Raw genomic sequence first — 20,066 nt, 5'->3', positions numbered from 1 at the left:
ATTAAAGGCACTGCCCAGTCGCGCGATCCTCTACATAGCGTCGTTATTCAACGCTATTGTGAGGTTGCAATGCTTCCCCTCTCAGTGGAAGCTCGGAATAATCTCCATGATCCACAAGCCTGGCAAGCCGGAACGGGACCCTAGGTCCTACCGCCCGATCAGTCTCCTCCCTTCGATCTCGAAGGTGTTTGAGAGACTGACTGCCGCCCGGATTGTCAAGATTATGGATACTCAGGGAGGCCGCTTCCACTCAGCAATCTCCACGGAGCAAGATGTGGCCGCAGGCGTCCCACAGGGTAGTGTCCTGGGGCCCCTGCTCTACAGCCTGTTCAGCCACGATCTGCCGCAGCCGGATGCCAGCCTGCATGGAGCATCAATGCTGTCTACATTTGCTGACGACGTCTGCGTCACTTACAGATCAAACTGTGAGTACGACGCTGCTGACGGCATACTCGACTACGTTAGCAGGTTCGCTGAGTGGGCGAGACGTCTGGAAACATTTGGCATCAACCAGCGAAAGTCGTGTGATGTCTGCTTCACCATGGCGCGCAAAACGACGCCGCAGTCTACATCGACGCAAGTCCTGTACCACAGAAGACCGAAGCCAAATATCTTGGAGTGATCCTAGATAGGAGACTGACGTTCGCGAAACACGTCACAGTGACGAGAACCCGCATTCGTGCAGCGGTGTCAAAGCACTATTGGCTACTCTGTTCGCGTAGTAAATTGTCGCTCGCCAACAAACTGACGATTTACAAGCAGATCATTGCGCCAATCTGGAGATATGGATGCCAGATCTGGGGAATTGCGTGCGACAGCCAAATAAAGAGAGTGCATGTGACCCAAAATCGGCTCCTAAGGCAGATCAAAGGATGCGAGTGGTACATCCGAAACACTCTCTTGCACAGGGACCTTAAGATGGCCACGGTCTTTGACCAAATAAACTTGCACTCCAGCCGGTAAAACAGCAGGCTAGAGCGTCACAGGAACAGACTGGCGACAAGCTTGGTCAGAGACCGCTCTACAACGCGACTAAACAAACGCCAGCCGAGGGACCTGATGGCAAGATCCCCGAGAAGATGAAGACTGAATGTTTTGTTATTTGTAAAATTGTTATTTATTGTTTAATGTAAACTGATAACGCCAGTTGTAAGACTAGCCGGCGCGCACATCTGGGCTGAATCAACAGAGACCAAGGAGCCGAGTAAGATTATGTGGCGTACACGGCAATACCCCGTATACCAGTTGCATGTAAAACAAAAAAAAAAAGCCTTTCGAAGGAGATTCTTTCGCTGCCAGCTGAAAACAATGGACCTCAAAACTCCATTACAGCTATTTTGCTACTTTTTCAATTCAGAAATCATGAATACTATAATATTACAAATAAGTTCAAAATTAACAATGATGATATCCACCATCGGAATTGTGATGTATATGTCCATTTATCGCTACCCGAATCTGAAGAGCTATTGGGAAAAAAACGCGTTTGGACCTATACAAACCAGCATGAGTCGAAGCAAATTCGAGGCAATTAAGCAGTAATTCTCACTGCGTGATAAGAGCAAGCGGATCAAAAAATGTGAACCAGGCTACGACCCACGTTTCCGTACGCGAAAAATTATCGAGTCTCAAGCAAAGGTTTGACTCACTGCCAAAGCAAGCTCGCCTTTGTGTCGATGAACAAATGTGCCACCAATGAAGCACCACTTGCACTAGTATATGCCTAACAAGCCATACAAATAGGGTATCAAGCTATTTGTCTTGTGCGACTCCGTTGGCTAAGCCTACCGCTTTGAGATCTACGCCGGTGGAGGAGATAACGAGATCTTGCCTGGCCACCCAAATCTGGGTGCTTCGGCCAATATTGTTGTACGTTTAACAAAAACGGTACCAAGTTTCAATCACCATATCATTTACTTTGATAACTTTCATACGTCGTCTCCTTTGATGGTCTATCTGCGTGCGAAACAATCAAGAAAAAGCCAAGAGGTGCACGCTACGACAGAAAATCGGTGCTACATATCGATGTTGTTTGTCCACAAATTATAAGAGAATATAACGCTCACATAGGAGGCGAAGATCGATTGACTTTTGGCCCGCTATCATATCAGAGCTAAAACTCGGGTGCCGCAACTCGAATATTTTACCACTTAATCGATATGGTAGCAACAAACGCTTATATTCTATACAGGCGTATAGAAAAGGAAAAAGCAACCAAGAACAAATGGCTTGAACTACCGAATTTTCGCGTATTGCTTGCTGCAGGTCTGGTTGCATTTTAAAGCAAAAACTTTTGAGGTCGCCCACGGAGTGCTTACAATCAATCTTCACAAGGACGGACAATCCAGTCACCATCCTCTGTGTCAGGGCGGACAATACAGTCACCATCCTCTCAGGCAGAATGGTCGGGTCGAGAAAATGGAAAAAGATGGTGCACGCCCAGAAAAACTTCTCAAACGTAATGTATTTGCACAAAATGCCAACTTTACTTATGCTGCATGGCCAACAAAAATTGTTTTTATGAATATCATAAACATAAATAAAAAAAATTCGTCAATCTGAAATGACTTTTTTTTTACACTCGGAGCCCCAAGAGAGTCTTGAGTCACTTATTCACTTTTTTTCTTTTAAGCATCTGATTGATTGCTGACATTTAAGAGCTCACAAAAAACTAAACATAAAATTGTACATTTTTTAAAAAATTATGTTGTATGTGTGCCATGTATTTAATTTAATATTGCATCAGCAAAAAGTCAAAATTCTTACATTGAAAATTCGACTTCATGCCCAAAAAAAAAAAAAATCGGCCTGGGACCATAATGTAATGAAAAGCAAGTTTTGGGTTAATAATTAAAAAAGGTTTAACTCACTTAATGTTGCGTGTCCGGAGAACCCTTTCTGCACATGTCTGAGTGCTTCACCAACCTGTTTTTTATCCAAATAATCTATTACATCGTCGTAATAATTAGTTCTATAATTGTACATATATTTGTACTGAAGAAATTTGGGTCTGTAATTAATGGATAAAAAGTATTCAGCAATATATAACAGTTCATAACTTCTGGTAAGGAGTAGGGTATGTATGAAAGACAATTTCTTGGTCACAATTAAGGCTTTAGGAAATCTAATTTCTAATTAACTTGACTTTGGATTAGGCGGCTATATTGCAAAGTTAATCTAGAAGCGATATGTACATGCTTCATCAAAAAAAAAAAATGTTTGAGTAACGTCCATCCGAATTTAGCTTGGTTATTACAAATTTTGAGCTAAGAAATTTTACTAACTTTCTTAAGTTCTCTTCCGACCTTGGCGACTTTGCATGTACATAGTTGTAAAAGTAAATACCGCTTAAAGTATTAAGTCCTTGAGGTTTTTACAGACAGATAAAAGGACAGGCGGACAGACATACAGGACTTAATCGTTTTATTTTGAGCGATCCCAAGATAAACATGAGCTGAAATCTCAAAAGATTTCTGTGGCACCACTGATAGATTAGATATCGTATTTTACACTATTAATAAAACAGTGCGTATTTTCCTTATTTAGATATAAAACCATAATTTGCACAAGACGGTATCTAAAAATATTAAAAAGAAAGTTTTACACTGCAAGGCCTATACCTTACCTGACCCAATGTCGATATAGTTGAACTGGTTTCCTGTAGCCATCAACTTCTGGTGGAGGTGGAGGTGCCTTAACATCAAGATCGGTCTGTACTACATTTTCTTGTTTCAACCCAAGCTCCATTTGCTGGGATATTTCCGATTTATGTTCAGAGATTACACTTTCAGGCTTTGATGGTATAACTTCAATAGCAGCAGCAGGTTGACTTGCAGGTTCAGCATCTTCACCATCATCGAACCCCCAAGGATCTTCTTCGTCCGCCATTTACTAAAATCAATAAATAGATATACATTATTAAATAATATAATAAATTATAAAAAAAATTAAAACTGTCAGGAACTGCAATATTGATTTGACTCAATATATATGAATACACCGAATTAAAAAGCAATTAAGTCTTGTCTGCAGTAAAGCAGCACACGACATGTCTCTTAATGATAAACATTGTTTCTGAGCGTTAGAAAATATTAGCATTTTCAATTGCTCGATAGCTGAAGGAAAATAATTGATAAAGAGGTTAAAATTGATAAAATAGTTTGTCCTAAATGTTAGTCAAATTGATTGGTGATAACTGTAGGATCAGGAGCGTTTTCCTGCCTAGCATGAAATTGTTTAAGGGTGGGCGGTGATATTTACAACACGAGTTGTCAAGTGTACGTGACCGATTTATTTCACTTCTCTTACAATACTAAAATAAGATTTGACAATGATTAAGGCAAGCGCAGCTTGCTTAAGAATGAGTGTGTGAAGCACAAAATGCATTAGATAATATAACAGTTGTTGTTAGGGTGACACAATACGTCTTCTAAATTATTCAAATATAAAATCAGTTCAAATTATCAAATTAATCTAAGGCCTTGGCCCAACATCCCGGCCCCGTTGAAAGTCGCAGGCTTTCAAGATACTGGAAGTCGAGCAAGCTTGTGTATAGGGCGGCGAATTATTCCCTTATTCGTTTTGACATCTACGACTCGAATACGCTGATCTCGACCAGGGACTGCTGATGTAACACGCCCCAAGATCCATTTTTGGGATGGAATATTGTCTTCATGAATTATAACCATGTCACCAACTGCAAGGTTTGGTTGTGGCTTTGTCCACTTGTTTCGTGTCTGCAACTCGTTGACGTATTCTGCAAGCCAAGCGCCTACCATATGTGTTGTTTGATTCCTACTCACTAGTCTCCAGCGGATCCAACTGATCAATTTTTTCTTCATTGATGGGAAGTTTCTGGCAGAGCACGAAGCGAGTCTCCAGTGAGAAAGTGACCTGGTGTAAGCGCAGCCATGTCGCTAGGGATCAGATGAAAGCGGCGTCAAGGGACGGGAGTTCAAAATTGCTTCTACTTCGGTAGTAACAGTAGTAAGTTCTTCGAATGTCAAACGTGTGTTCATCAGGCTTCGGTTCATGAGTCCCTTGGCACTCTTAACAGCTGCCTCCCAGAGGCCGCCAAAATGTGGAGCCCTAGGGGGTATAAAACGAAAATTAATAAATTCATTAGCGCAAAAACTCACAACTGAGTTTTGATTTTCCTTGGTAAAGAAAATAGCTCGTAGACTATTCAATTGGTTGCTTGCTCCAGCAAAATTGGTGGCGTTGTCGCAAAATATGTTAACAGGTAGACCACGACGAGCAACCATACGTCTTAGGGCAGCCAGAAATGAGTCTGTGGACAAATCTGATACAACCTCTATATGTACGGCCTTAGTGCTGAAGCATACGAAGATTGCAATGTAGCATTTGCCAGGTGGCTTGTATGCCACGAATGCGGAGGTATATGTTGACCGGACCGCAGAAATCGACTCCACACTGTGCAAAAGGTCTGGATACTGTTAGCCGTTCGACGGGTAGATTGCCCATCACTTGGCCTTGTAGTTTAGGCTTGTAGCGTACACAGTGTACGCATGTTCTGACAATATTGCGGGCCAGATCTCTAGCATTGAGAGCCCAGAATTGCAGCCGCAACAATGACACAAGCGCCTTTGCGCCTGCGTGGTAGTGTTGCTTGTGTAGAAACTGCAAATAGCGCTGCACAAATTCATCCTTGCCAGGCAAAAGTATGGGGTGCTTTTGAGTCTCAGGTAACGTTGCCAGTTCGAGGCGGCCGCCAACCTTCAAAAGCATAAATCCATCAGTCAGCTGCAAAAACGGGTTAAGAAATCGTAGAGAGCTTGATATGGGTCGATTTTTGTTCAAGGTCTTGATCTCTTCTGTAAAGTGTTTTTCTTGAAGGTTCCAAATGATGCAGTGGAATGCTCGTTGTAGCTCTTGGGGTGTTGGTGTTAGAGACGCATGCCTGACTAAGTTTCTTGATGTACTTGCGAAGCGCATCATCCAACAGACAATAAGTATACAACGTCGATGAGAGCTTATGTTGTGTAGTCTATCAAGCAAGTGGTTACTACTAGCTGTTACTGTGAATACGGCCTTGCGTCTCTCCAGTTGCACTATTTCCATATCCAGGTTGCGCATCTCTAGTGCATCTCTTGGCCAAATATCTGGAGCTTGAGTCAAGAATGCCGGCCCCGAAAACCAAATTGAATTTTGCAGTTCGAGTGGCGTGCATCCTCGTGACACCAAGTCAGCTGGATTTTGTTTTGTTGGGACGTGCCTCCAATGACAGTTGCTTGTATATTCCTGTATGTCCGAGACCCGATTTCCAACGAATGTAGACAATGTCGCAGAGTGTTGCTTAATCCAGTGTAGGACTACTTGTGAGTCACTCCATAAATATGTGTCTTGTGCCGCAAATATTTCCTTAATTTTAGCGTAAAGTTGCGCCAATAGATGAGCAGCTGCTAATTCCAACTTCGGAAGAGAGAGCTTTTTTGTTGGTGCTACTCTTGATTTTGACGTAATTAGATGAGAGGTGACGATGCCGGTTACCGCTACTGTTCTTGCGTATATGCAGCAACCATAGGCTCGAATTGACGCATCACAAAATCCATGCAATTGTACGGTAATTGATTCAAGAAGCGGAAGTGATGAAATAAATGTTGCCCATGTTTGGCAAAGTGCTTGCGGTAAAGTTTCGTCCCACTGCAGCTTTAGTAACCAAAGCTCTTGTAGGATTATCTTGGCGGTTATAATAACTGGCGTTACCAGTCCTAAGGGGTCAAATAATGATGATGCCAGTGATAACATTGTCCTCTTGGTGATAACGTTGAAGGTGCGTTTAGGCTTAAACGCAAACAGAAAAACATCTTGACGCTGATTCCAATTTAAACCAAGTGTACTGGTAACTGCGTCATCCTTCAGGTTTATGTTCTTAAGGGTACTGTCCAAGATGAAGGCTGGATGATTTGAGTGCCACTTTGCTAACTCAAATTTCCCCTTGCCGAGTATTGCAATGACTTCAGTCTTAAGCCTTTGAAGTCCTTCTTCCGTCTCGTGTCCACTGAGAAAGTCGTCCACGTAAAAGGATGATTTCATGGCCTGTGCGCCAAGGTTGCCCATGTGGGCATAGAGTTCAGCCAGGTGCGTCATGCTGCGTATGGCGAGATATGGCGCTGGGGCGGTTCCATACGTTACTGTATTTAGTTCGTATGTACGCAAGGTATCATGTGGCGCAGCTCTCCAAAGGATGTATTGAAATTTTCGATCTTCCTTGTCAATCAGTACTTGTCTAAACATTTTGACAACGTCTGCGGTTATGGCATACCTGTAAGTTCGAAAGCGTAATAAAATCATGTATAAATCTGGTTGTATGGTAGGCCCAGTCATCAACAAATCGTTGAGTGATCGTTGTGATGTAGTTTGACACGAGGCATCAAACACAACCCTTAGCTTGGTAGATGTGCTGTTTAACTTGAATACACAGTGATGCGGTATGTAATTGTGTGGCTGATGTAGCATTGGTTCTTCAATTAGGCTCATATGTTGCAAGTCTTCATATTCCTTCATAAATGTAATGTAGTCGGCTCTTGTTTCTGGTTGACGAGCTAAGCGGCGTTCTAAAGCTTCAAATCTTTGTTTAGCGACTGCATAAGAGTTGCCCAAATTTTTTGAATCTTCTTTAAATGGTAGTTGTACGATAATTCTACCATCGGCTTGCTGTCTCACTGTTTGCGTAAACAATTGCTCACATTGAAGTTGCTCAGGAGTAAAAGAGTTTGCTGGTTTTTGTACTTCCTCAAGACTCCAAAGTTTTTCAAGGTTGTGATTAATTGATTCTTCCACTGACCATGAAAAGCAATGAGCTTTATTTTCTGTATGCTCATATCGTCCAGATACGATCCAGCCAAACAATGTTTTTTGAAGTGTGGGTAGCTGGGGGCCTAGCTTGATCTGTCCAACTGCCAGAATTTCAAAAAATATTTCGGTACCAATGAGAATATCAATGTGACGTGTTTTATTGAATTTCTCGTCTGCTAGTGGCGTGTTGTCAGGTAAATTCCAAGAAGTTATATCAATGTCTGCATCCGGTTGATATGCAATGTGTGAGGTCACGCAAAAGTCGAGCGGCATCTCAAAATTATCCAGACGTGATTTAATATATGCTGTAGCATTGAACTTAATGCGTGCTTGTGACTCTCCAATGCTTTTAATTCTTATGTTGCTGGTTGTCCTGGGTAAGCGAAGTGAATGTGCGAACTGTTCTGACATAAAATTAACTTGTGAACATGAGTCCAGTAGCGCGCGACCAATCCTGTAGTTCCCAACCGAATCCTTTACATAAACGATAGCGGTGGCCAAGATTACTTGATCAGGTGAGCTGTTCATGTGTGTATGTGTGATCGCTTCGTTAGGGGGTGCTTGCCCATGGCTTAGTGAAGTTACTGGTGGCAATGGCAGTGGCTTGTAGTCATTTGTGTCCCTGTGCAGTAACGAATGATGATTGCGAGAGCAAACCCGACATCTATTGGTAGATGGGCATTTGCTTGCCTGATGGCCCTTGCCCAGACAATTAAGGCAGAGAGCCAGCCTTTTAGCTGTGTCGTAGCGCTGGGTAACTTGCATTTCCTTAAATTGATTGCAACGGATTGCGCGATGGTCAACACTGGAGCATATTGTACATACTTGAGTTGAACAATTAAATGATAGTTTTGATCGAAGTGTTGGCTGATTACGTTGGGTTGTAGCGATTGTGAGACGGAGGTCTGACAACTCACTCTTGCCAAGTGACTCAAGATATTGACAGTGCCTTTCAACCAAGTGCACGCACTGATCCCACGAAGGTATTGTAGAAAAATCCAATGACTCATTCCATTTGCGCCTAGTTTCCATATCCATTTTTTCCATAACCGTGGCAATGAGCATGGCTTGTGCAATTTGGGCTTCGCTGCCCAACGATTTTAAAGAGTTGAATAGTGCTGTTGAGTTGTCTATCAAACTACGTAGCTGTATGCTGCTTGGTTTTGAGATGCGTGGCAACCATATTAAAGATGATATGTTGTCTAAGAAAACCAATGTCGGATTGTCGTAGCGTTGACGCAAGCGTTCTAATGCCTTGGGATAGTTTTCTGACGTCACCTGAAACGCTTTAACAGTTTCTAGGGCGGCTCCTCTTAAGCAGCTGATTAGTTGATTGAATTTTTCAATGCCTGATAAACAGCTTTGTTGGTCTATCACTTGAGTGAACAACGTTATAAAATTTTTGTAATCCACATAATTGCCGTCGAATGTTGGCAATGTAATTCTTGGTAGCTTAACAGATGAAGAGAACTGAGGCGATGGACCCGAAAACGTTGTCTCTTGGAGATCATCAGCTAATTGTTCCTTTATGCAGACCTTGATGGCAATGTAGAGCTCCTCCAAATCTGCACGTGTCATATCGGTTGGGTGTTCCTTTTCAATTTCAGTTTGCACAGACATTATTTGTTTAAAATAAGCCTCCAGTATTCCTAGTCTACAATTTAATTCTGCAGCTGATGGCGGGTGTTTGTCTTCCCTTTGCCTGGGGTCAACAACACCTTTAATGCGACTAATATTGCGCCGAATATTAGTGCGTTGCAATTTGAGTTCTTCTAAACTCATTTTTCTTGTAGTAGTTTCGATGCCAACAATTAACTTAGTAATGCGCACGCGGCTGCGATGTGCAGAAAAAATTTCCAAAAGCGAATGAGTGCCAATTTACAGTTGCGTGAGAGCGTTAAGATGCAGCTCAGCGAGAGAGCTAAAGCTGTGCGAAGCGACGAACGAATGCAGCGCTTATGAGCGCGAGCGAGAGAGGTATAGCTGCTGAGAGCACGAATGATGAGCGAAAGAGGAACTAGTAAGCGAGGGCTTGATAGAACCGTAAGTTTTGAGTTTGGTACTGTACCATTGCGAAGTACAGTCAAACGAATTTTAAATGCATATATGTATATACACTTATGTATGTAAAGCGTATATTTTTGTTTTTTTTTTGCTTTTTATTTTCCGGTGTCTCGGCGGTGCGTAGATTAGGTACAGAGCTTCTGTACATACATACCTATGTATGTAGATGTACCATAAGAATATACCAGTGACTTATTATGTGAGAATATAAGTCAACTAAAGTTCAATGTCACGTATAAACTATGTTGCACTTATCAATATCACTGCCCCACGTTGGGCGCCAAAAATGTAGGATCAGGAGCGTTTTCCTGCCTAGCATGAAATTGTTTAAGGGTGGGCGGTGATATTTACAACACGAGTTGTCAAGTGTACGTGACCGATTTATTTTACTTCTCTTACAATACTAAAATAAGATTTGACAATGATTAAGGCAAGCGCAGCTTGCTTAAGAATGAGTGTGTGAAGCACAAAATGCATTAGATAATATAACAGTTGTTGTTAGGGTGACACAATACGTCTTCTAAATTATTCAAATATAAAATCAGTTCAAATTATCAAATTAATCTAAGGCCTTGGCCCAACAATAACTTTACAGCAATAAATGGCTAATTAGCTTTCAAGTAAAAATTTTAGATATTTCATAGGAGAACCAAGCTATAATAATCGAAATTTTAAACTAATTTACAGATTTTATACTCACAAAACTAAGCAAAATGGCCGAATATTGACGATATTCGCGACTACGAGGATTAGGAGCAGAACGAAATTACTAATGTTGAGAACCAAAAAATTACTTAAAAAACTGACTAAAGCCTGAAATCCTTAATTATGGTTGTGAGCATGATTCGGAGGCTCTTATAATAATGGGTTAGCTTTTATTTGAGCAGATTAAAATTTCTGACCGCGGTTAGCTTGGTGGGCCCCTGATCGATCGCTTTTTCAAATATTAGCAGGTTGACACTCAGCCTCCCCGCGACACCACCTTGGTAGCTATTCTAGCATCCGCTAGTTAGTGAGCTAATGTGTGCAGCGAGTTTGGACTCTAAACGGTTTTGCGCAGGGTCTGGGACCCGCCACGTAAAAAAGAGATACAGTGAAGACCAACAAAACTGTCTCGGAAAAGATCCCCCCTTGTGTAGACGACCACCGCAAAATGAATAAGGACTGCCATGCGGAGAGGCGCGAATTTGGATGCGCATTTATAGTAAGCTGAGACTTCGCCACCACGTCTCCAGGTTCACACCAGTGAATGATAGGCTAGCTACAATCCGCATCAAGGCTAGGTTTTTCAACATTAGCATAATTTGCGTGCACGCCCCGACGGAGGAGAAGTATGATGCCGCTAAAGACGCGTTCAATGCGAGACTCGAGGAAATTTATAACCACTGCCCAACCCACGATGTGAAGATCATCCTCCGAGGCTGATCGACTTTGCCGCGGCGCGAAAAATTGTAGCACCACTAGGACCAGATTTCAGCAACTCGGCATTCACAAGGCCACTTTCTGCCCCCTATCAACAAACACGCAACCAAATTGATCACGTTGTGATAGACGCTTTTTGGGCGCTTATATCCCACTCCAAGCGCACTGCCGCTGAAAGGACCATTCCGGCGCCCAACCCCTAGGAACCAATGGTATGACGAGGAGTGTCGGGAAGCAGCTGCAGCGAAAATCGCCGACAAAAGAACGCTGCAGTCTGCAGCAACGCGAGCCATGCGGGAAGCATATAGGGAAAGGAGGAAGGAAAAGAGACGCTTTTTTAGAAAAAAAACGGGAGCTGCGGATGATGTTCGAATATTCTACCAACAGGTTAACCGTCTGACCCAGGGTTTCAACTCCGGAGCATCAAACTGCCGCGACGAGAATGGAAATCTGGTTACAGATACGCAGTTGTCACTGTGGTTATGGAGGGAGCATTTTTTGAAACTGCTTGCAGGCGATGACGACACAAATTTAAGCCGATCGCCAACACACTAGATCTTCACCTTACGCCAAATCCTGGAAAAGACCCACGAGTTCGAAATCGATACACCATCCCTTTATCGATTATAAAGCTGCGTTCGATAGCCCGATAAGACTTCGCCTGTACGCTATGATGTCTGAGTTCGGTATTCCTGGAAAGCTGATCAGACTTTGCAGGATGACATTGAGCAACACCATCAGCTCTGTCAAGTTAGAAACGAACCTCTCCGAACCTTCGAGGTTTCCGACAAGGCGACCCTCTATCGTGCGACCTCTTCAACATTGTGATGGAAGGGGTGCTGCGAAAAGCCGGTGTACATCGCAATGGCACTATTTTTTACAAAAGTGTGCAGCTCCTTGCATACGCTGATGATATTGATATTATTGGTCGCTGCAAGCGAGATGTCACCGCTCCATTTTCCGCTATTGAAAAGGAGTCAGCAAGAGTGGGTCTGGCGGGAAACGAGGGCAAGACGCTGTCTACGAACAAGGTTGCGTGGCGCCATGGTTCACACGTTCTAGCGGACAGCCATACCTTCGAAGTGGTCAAGGAATTCATATATCTTGGCTCCGCCGTTAACACCGAAAATGACGTAAATCAATCAAGCGAAGAATCACACTTGCTAATAGATGTTACTCTGGGCTAAGTAAGCAAGTATGTAAGCAGAGCCCTCTCTCGTTCGACAAAAATAACGCTCTAAAATACCATAATACCCGTGCTTTTGTATGGCACAGAAGCTTGAGTAACGTTGCAGTTCGAGAGGAAAATTCTTCGCAAGATCTTCGGTCCCGATCGTGTTGAGGACGACTTTCGTATTCGTATGAGCCACGAGCTGTACGAGCTATATCCACACTTGGGGTTGTGAATTGCAGAAGGCGCTCTCAAAGAAGAGGCGCCTGGATGATGCTTTTGAGGTCGGCCGTAACCCAATAACGGGTTGTTATAGCCACCTAAATAAGTAAGTAAGTCGCACAATTGTCATTCCATTCCAACTCAGTAAGAAGTACGAGTATATCCCTACAGTCAAGTGAAGAAGTATTCTTTAAAAAATGATAAGAGGATACTTAGGAATGGTACACCACATATTGTGGTGGGAAGACCTGGTGGCGGTCACACACAACAAGAAGTTAAGCCTGAACCATATCAAGGTCTTTATACTTAATAATTGCTATAAGATATTGGAGCTAAAAGTGCACGCATTCCCAATCACATGCACACATAAAAGCTTACGCGCCGCAGCTCGTCGGCATCGACGTTCGTATGGTTCGTTGGCAACCAGACCCCTCTGTCTACATGGACAATTTACAATGTGATAACTCGATGGAAATTTTATCCCAACGTATGCCAATTTTATCATTCAATCGGGTATATGTTAATTAGAATACCATTTTTTTAATTTTACTGTATGGAAAATTATCCCATTTGGGGGAAGGAAAAGGAAGTAAATGAGTACCCACAAACCAAATTCTATTCTTTCGATGTTGCGTGCCTGTGGCTTATTAACAAATTAAGAAATTAAATTTTTTAAGATCTTTTAAATTATTGCTTTGTAATATTTATCTTTCTGTTCATTGCAAAAATGTTAAAAAGCTAAGAAAACTAATGACATATAATGCCTTTCAACTCAAATGACTTCAAAAGATCAATTAAAAAAAATTACTGTTGGGACACTGAATTTGAGGAGATAAAGATAACCTGCCTACCTAATTTATTAAATGTTTTTTCATTTCAAGCTAAATGTTCCATGTTATCACCCAACTTATTGCCACAGCCCTAAGCGTGACCATTTTGTTGTCTGTGTTTCTACTTTCAAAGTGTATTGTAAGAAGAAAAAGTTAAGTTTGTTTCACATAAAATATTTTTCTATTATTTTTATAGCTAGCTGCTCGTAATTATTATTATTGTTGAGAGAAAAGTTTTGCCGATTTTTCCGACGGCATTTCAGCTCTCTTCGGCTGTACAGCGATCAGCTGTTATTTTCATTATCGTCAGTTGGTATCCATAAACATATTACATTGAATTCGACTACTCCAGATAACTTACGCTAAGTACGAAATATTATCTCTTTATAGTTGCTTCTCTTTATTAATGTATATATATTTATGTATGAATAATGATACACCATAAAGACATAAATACATATATCCATAAAATAATACAAAGGCAACTATAGATTAGGTCAACTAAGGTGACCTCACATAGACCAATATTGGTCCTTAGTGTTTCTTCTCTGCTATGGAAGAGCCTTTAGATTTCGTTTAGTTCTTGTAAGATGTTTCTGTTTTTGGCGAATCTCAGCAGCGATCCAGGATTTAACCTTGCCGCTGCCTTTAGTGATTGTAGATCGTACGCATTTGCGTGTTCGTGCCAGCGCCGGGCACTTGCACAGTGGGTGTTCTAGAGTTTCCGTAACACCCTGTTCCTTGCATTTTCTGCAGCCATCATCTTCAATCAGGCCCAGTTTTTTCGCGTGGGATGCCGATAGGCAGTGTCCTGTTAATAGTCCTACCAAAAGTCTGCATTCCTTCCTATGAAGTTGTATCAAGAATTTTGATAGTTTTACGTTTCTTGAGTGGCACATTCTTGCTGTTTTGCAATTTGTCGTGTTCTTCCACTTTCCTTCTGCTTCGGTTTACTTGCTATTGTTCTATTATTCGCTGTATAAGATTAGGTGATTGGATATATTTCCCAATATAGTTGGTTTTGTTTCCTTTCTTTTGCTAGGGCATCGACTGTCTCGTTTCCCTCTATGCCCTGGTGGCTTGGTATCCAATAGATACACACCTTTTTCGAGGTACTGAGTTTATCTATCGCATCCTTGCACGCCAGAACATTTCGGGAGCAGATGTGTGGTGCCTGCAATGATTTGATGGCCGCTTGACTATTTACAAAGAAGTTTATAACTTCCTACGTTGTCATTGGCTGCGGTTGGACTGCTTTTGCTGCTTTCCTTATAGCGAAGATCTCCGCTTGGAATATGCTGCAGTAATCTGGTAATTTGTGTGAGAGTTTTAGCTCTGGCAGCGCACAGTAGACTGCCGCTCCGACTCCCGATTCCATCTTAGAACCGTCTGTGTATACATTGGTTGCACTTTGGTCTAGACCTGTGCACCAGTCGTCCGGTCCAAGCATAGTGGGGACACATTTCAAATTGTTTCGGGGAGTTATGTAGTCTGTTGCATATCCCAATCCATTACCAATTGAGCTATGTCCAAAGAGCTGGATTTTTATATTGCGCGTCGCACTTAGGCGTTGTGCAGACTTTTTTGACGTTAGGCGCGTTTGAAAGTCTAGGCGAAGACACCCGTGATGGTTTCTAGTGCTTTTGTTGGAGTAGTTCTTAGTGCCCCCGTTATGTAGACTAGTGCCTGCCGTTGTATCTCCTCCATTTGTTTTAGGAATGTTACTTTCTTAGTGGCTTCCCACCAAACTAGTATTCCATATAGGAGTATAGTATTCCATATCCAGTCGGGGTGATAGGCCCCATGTGATACCCAACATTCTTTGTGTATAGAGTGCAACGGTCGCTTTCTTCACCCTGTCTTGAACATTGGATTTGCATGTTAGTTTTGAGTATAGTATCATTCCTAGGCATTTCACCTGATTACGTGGTGTTAGTTGGGTATCTTTTATTTTGGGCGGAATCCATCTGGAAACTTTGTGCTTCTTAGTGAAAAGAACGAGCTCAGATTTATCTGCGTTGATGTCCAGCTTTGCTCTTGTGGCCCACCTTAGCATATCTCTTAGTGCTACTTCCATGACCGAGCTGATGTTCGATGGACATTTGCCCGTGATTATTAAGCCTATGTCGTCTGCATAGGCAGTTATTTTGGGCGCTTTCCTGATTAGTTCTCTTATAGTTCGTCCCTACTGTTTAGTAGCGGCGAAACGAAACCTCTTGCGGATTTCCCTATGGCTTCTTTGGCCAGATTCGCCAGGAACCATTCGCTTGACTGCAGACTCAACAGGTGCTTGTCCGAGATTCATACCGAATTTCGAGTTGGCCTCTAGGCCTCTTATAATTGCTTCCATCGATACATTGTTGAATGCACCTGATGTCTATGAATGCACCCAAAGCATAATCTTTGTGTTGTAGTGTTTTTTCGATAGTACCCACTACCACTCGATGCGATGTCTCCACTGATTTGCCTTTTGTGTATGCGTGCTGGTTGCGACTAATATTGAATTTCCAAGAGTTCTTTATATGAATCTCCTGGAGTTTTTCGAGTGTTTTAAGTAGGAATGAGGTAAGACTAATTGGCCTGAAGTCCTTATGTTGACCATGACTATTTTTGCCGGCTTTAGGCAAAAATATGACACGGGCTGTCCTCCAGCCAACAGGCACATGTGTCGAATATAACCTTTAGCCATGGTGTAATGTGTCCTAAGCATGGAATCTGGAAATATCTCATCTAGTACCGGGGACTTAAAACTCGAGAATGAGTCAATGGCCCATTGAATTCTGACGGGATCTGTTAGGTCTTTGGGAATTGTCCTTTCGTTGTCACCATATGGGTGTAATCTTTGTCTTCTGTGTCTGGGCAGCCTGGAAATTGAGCAGTGAGTAAGACATTTAGTGCCTTCTCGCTGCTCTCTGTCTATCTGTCATCCCCTGTTTTGAGTTGGCAGTTTTGTATTGCCGGCTGTTTGGAAAGATGTTTTCGGAGCCTTAATGTCTCTGAGACCTTCTCAATGCTTGCACAGAAGGTTCTCCAACAGCTTCTCTTGGCTGTTCTTACATCAGCTTTGAACTATCGTAGTCTCGTTTTATATTCATTTCATACTATCTCTTCGTCCGCTTGTTTTGCAAGACTGAAGAGCTCATGGACTTCCTTGCAGGAGTCTTTTAATGCCGGTGTCCACCATGGTGGTTTTCCTTCTCGTCTTTGTGTTGATGGTCTGAATGTCGCTTTGTATGCCTTCAGAATGCAGCTTCCTAGATTCTCCACCACCTTCTCTAGGTCACTTACTGAGGCAATTTTGGGACATCTTGCTAGACTTATCTTACCCAATCGGTATTCCGCGGGTTTCTGTACACTGATTTTGCCCTGTAGCCGTTATACTGGGCGTTAAATTGTATATATTGTATATATATATATATATATTGTACATACATATATATATATTGTATATATATATATTATGGTCAGAAAAGGAATGTCTTTGTACGACTCTCCATTCCGTGACCTTAGCATCTCTACCTGAACTAATCGTAATGTCTAGGACGTTGGACGAGGTTGGGCCCACGCACGTAGGTTCCTCTCCGACGTTTTCTATACCTACATTAGTCTCTAGTAAGAATTCTAAGAGTGTCTCACCCCTTACATTTGTGTCTGTGCTGGCCTAGATGCCATGGTGTGCATTTGCATCCATGCCAGCTATGAGCAGTCGTCTTTAAGTTTTTGCGAAGTTCGTCAGTCGGCGCTGGTCGGTCGTGCGCCAAGTAGCCAGAAGCAAGCAGCAGTGGGTCGTCTTTATCGCCCTCAAGCGCTACGACTGTTAGATCGTCAGTACTGTAATTAGACATTAGATAAGCATAGATGCCTTTCCTTACTAGGATGGCCGCTCTAATTCTGCTTACCGGTGTTTTGTAGAATATGTTGTAGTTGCTGAAGTTTAGCCCGCCGCTATCCAAGGCTCCTGGACCAGAGCCTTCTTCTTTACCTTCTTCTTCGTTGTCTGCGTCAGACTCGACAGAGGATGTCATGTCCTGCATATCTAGGTTGTCGATGGCCTCGATCGTCAAGTCGAGATCTCGTTCCACCTCTTCTGTCTCGAGCGTATTTTTTGTTTCCATTGTCCGGGCGACGTTTCGTCAGGCGCAGGTATACGCTGTCTACGTCCCACCCCATCATGCCGAACCGTTTGTACAGCAGATCCTCGGCCACCGATCCGAATAATCACACTCTGCCCTTCGCTCGTTGGTTTGGCGGCATGTAAGACTTTTCAGTCGTCGATGGGCACGTCCGGATTTTGTCATTTCATGGCCTACTCCGTCGGCATGACCCTGGAGAAGAGTACCTTCGCTTTTGGAACAGACGGAATCAGCGTTCTGTCCACCACCTCCAGCTTAGCACCCTCCCATGGGGCTGTCATTTTTTTCACTGTTTCAAAGACCCATTTTAGGGTGTGGTCATCTTTACAGCTTAGGATTTTTACGCCACGGAACCACCCCGCCCCATCAAAAGATGTAGGCGCAGCATACCCTTGCTCCATGGTAGCCAGCAGAGCGACCAGAAGACTCGCCTCGGTGTTTTGCAACTGCTCTGCCGACAGCTTTCCCTCCGGGTCGCCTCTGTCAATGAGTGCCATGACTAGGTGCCGTTTAGCTATCTCGCTGGCAACTGGCTTCCTAGAACGTTTTTTGTGCACTGGGAGTTTTTCTCTTATAAAATGAAATGTCAAATCTATATGCTTAGTGCGTTTATGATGGATTGGGTTCCGCGCAATGTGATGCGAGCTTTGGTTGTCGCATCGGATAATTATTGGGCCAGGATGTGCCCATCCAATTTCTTTAAGCAGCCTGTGTATATAAACCGCTTCTCTAGCAGCCGTTGACAAAGCGACGTACTCCGCTTCTGTGCTGCTTAACGCGACGACACTCTGCTTTGCTGATGTCCATGAAAACGCACTGACAGCCAGAAAGAATGCGTATCCAGAATATGATTTCCGATCCACCTTGTCGTTTGCCCAGTCGGCGTCCGCGAATCCGGTAACTGGATCGCCTGATTTGCGATACTTGATGCTCCAGTTCTGTGTACCGCTAAGATAGCGCAGTACATGTTTAGCTGCTGTCTCGTGCTCCACATGAGGGTCTGTGTTTCTCTGTGATAATTTGCAAACTGCATGTAATATGTCGAGTCGGCTTAAGACTGCCAAGTACATAAGGGAACCAATTAGTGATTGATATTGTGTTTTATTTACCTTTACACAATCTTCTTTGCAACTAGTGGGGAATCCAGGATCTAATGGTGTTGCAACGGAACGACAGTCTTGCATGCCAAATATGCCCAAGATGTTCTTGATGTACTTTTTCTGGCACAGCTTAATGGCCCCTTGTTTGCCCTCCCGCTCTATTTCCATGCCAAGGAAATAGGATAGATGGCCTCCATCTTGTATATCAAAAACGGCTGCGATCTTTTGCTTGATCGCTATTATGTCATCTTCGCTAGGACTGAGGATTATCAGGTCATCTACGTACACAGCCCACAACCTTTGGCAACAAGCCTGGATTTGAATCTCTCTATATCGCCTTCTTTGTTTCGCTTAATGCGAAAAATCCATTTCGCGCCAATTGCCTTTTGGCCTGCTGGTAGGTCTGCCAACGACCACGTGTCGTTGATTAATAGTGCATCATATTCTGCTTGCATTGATTGCTTCCAGCTTTCTGCATGCTGACCACTCAATGCTTCTGCCACTGTTAGTGGCGTGTCAATATCTTCGATACAGTTAAGATTATTAAGAACACTGTACTGCTTCTTAGGCCGGCCTCTTTGGCATGTGCGAATAATTTTTGGCCTGCCTGGTCCGCGTCTCACCTGGATGTCATTTTCTTCTGTTCTGTGGTCATCTTCAGGATCACTAGCGCTGACGAACTTCTCCTCCTCATCATCATCGCTGCTGTTAATGCCGTTGCTGTTGTTCTCTGAGCTGCCTTGTTGCTCTGCGCAGCTGCGCTGCTCTGCAACACTACTATGCTGCACTGGAACGCTTATTGGCTTAAAGCGAATGATGTTGGTATTATTTCTGCATTATTGTGAGTTCCACTTTGCTTATTGGAGAACTCTCCCTCGATGAACTTGACATCTCGACGCTCAATTACTGATCGCTTCTCTCTGTCGAAAAGCCGATAAGCTTTTGCTGCAAATGAGTATCCAATGAAGATGTACTCTTTGCTTGAAACTTGCCTTTTTTGGTTTTGTCCAGAGCAAATGTACGCGATCCGAAAACTCTCAAGTGCTTTACAGACGGTTTGCGATTTTTTCACATCTCAAATGGCGTGCGGCTGTCTAAAGCTCGTGTAGGACACCTATTTCTCAGATAAGTGGCTGCTTGTACCGCTTTTGCCCACAAATATTCTTCTAAATTAGCGTGAATTAACAAACTTCTGGCCATTTCAATAATTGTGCGATTCGCGCGCTCGGCGCGTTCGTCACTTCTCAATACTTTAATTTTCTTGTTTTTTTTGCCACTCAGCATGGCTTTTAAACAATTTAAACTT

General features: G+C 43.0%; 1 protein-coding gene across 1 annotated transcript; it reads right to left on the bottom strand.

Moving 5' to 3' along the window:
- Positions 1-2,866: 2,866 nt before the first annotated feature.
- On the bottom strand, positions 2,867-3,891 carry LOC117134994 (flightin-like). The gene is given in 3 exon segments (XM_033294708.1): positions 2,867-2,913; positions 2,916-3,010; positions 3,626-3,891. Coding segments are annotated over 3 exon segments (405 nt in total). The 5' UTR covers positions 3,889-3,891.
- Positions 3,892-20,066: the final 16,175 nt, after the last annotated feature.

Source organism: Drosophila busckii, unplaced genomic scaffold, assembly GCF_011750605.1.
Source record: "Drosophila busckii strain San Diego stock center, stock number 13000-0081.31 unplaced genomic scaffold, ASM1175060v1 chrUn_05, whole genome shotgun sequence".
Classification (NCBI taxonomy): domain Eukaryota; kingdom Metazoa; phylum Arthropoda; class Insecta; order Diptera; family Drosophilidae; genus Drosophila; species Drosophila busckii.
The sequence above is the reverse complement of the archived record's forward strand: the minus strand, read 5'-3'. Positions and strand labels throughout refer to the sequence as shown.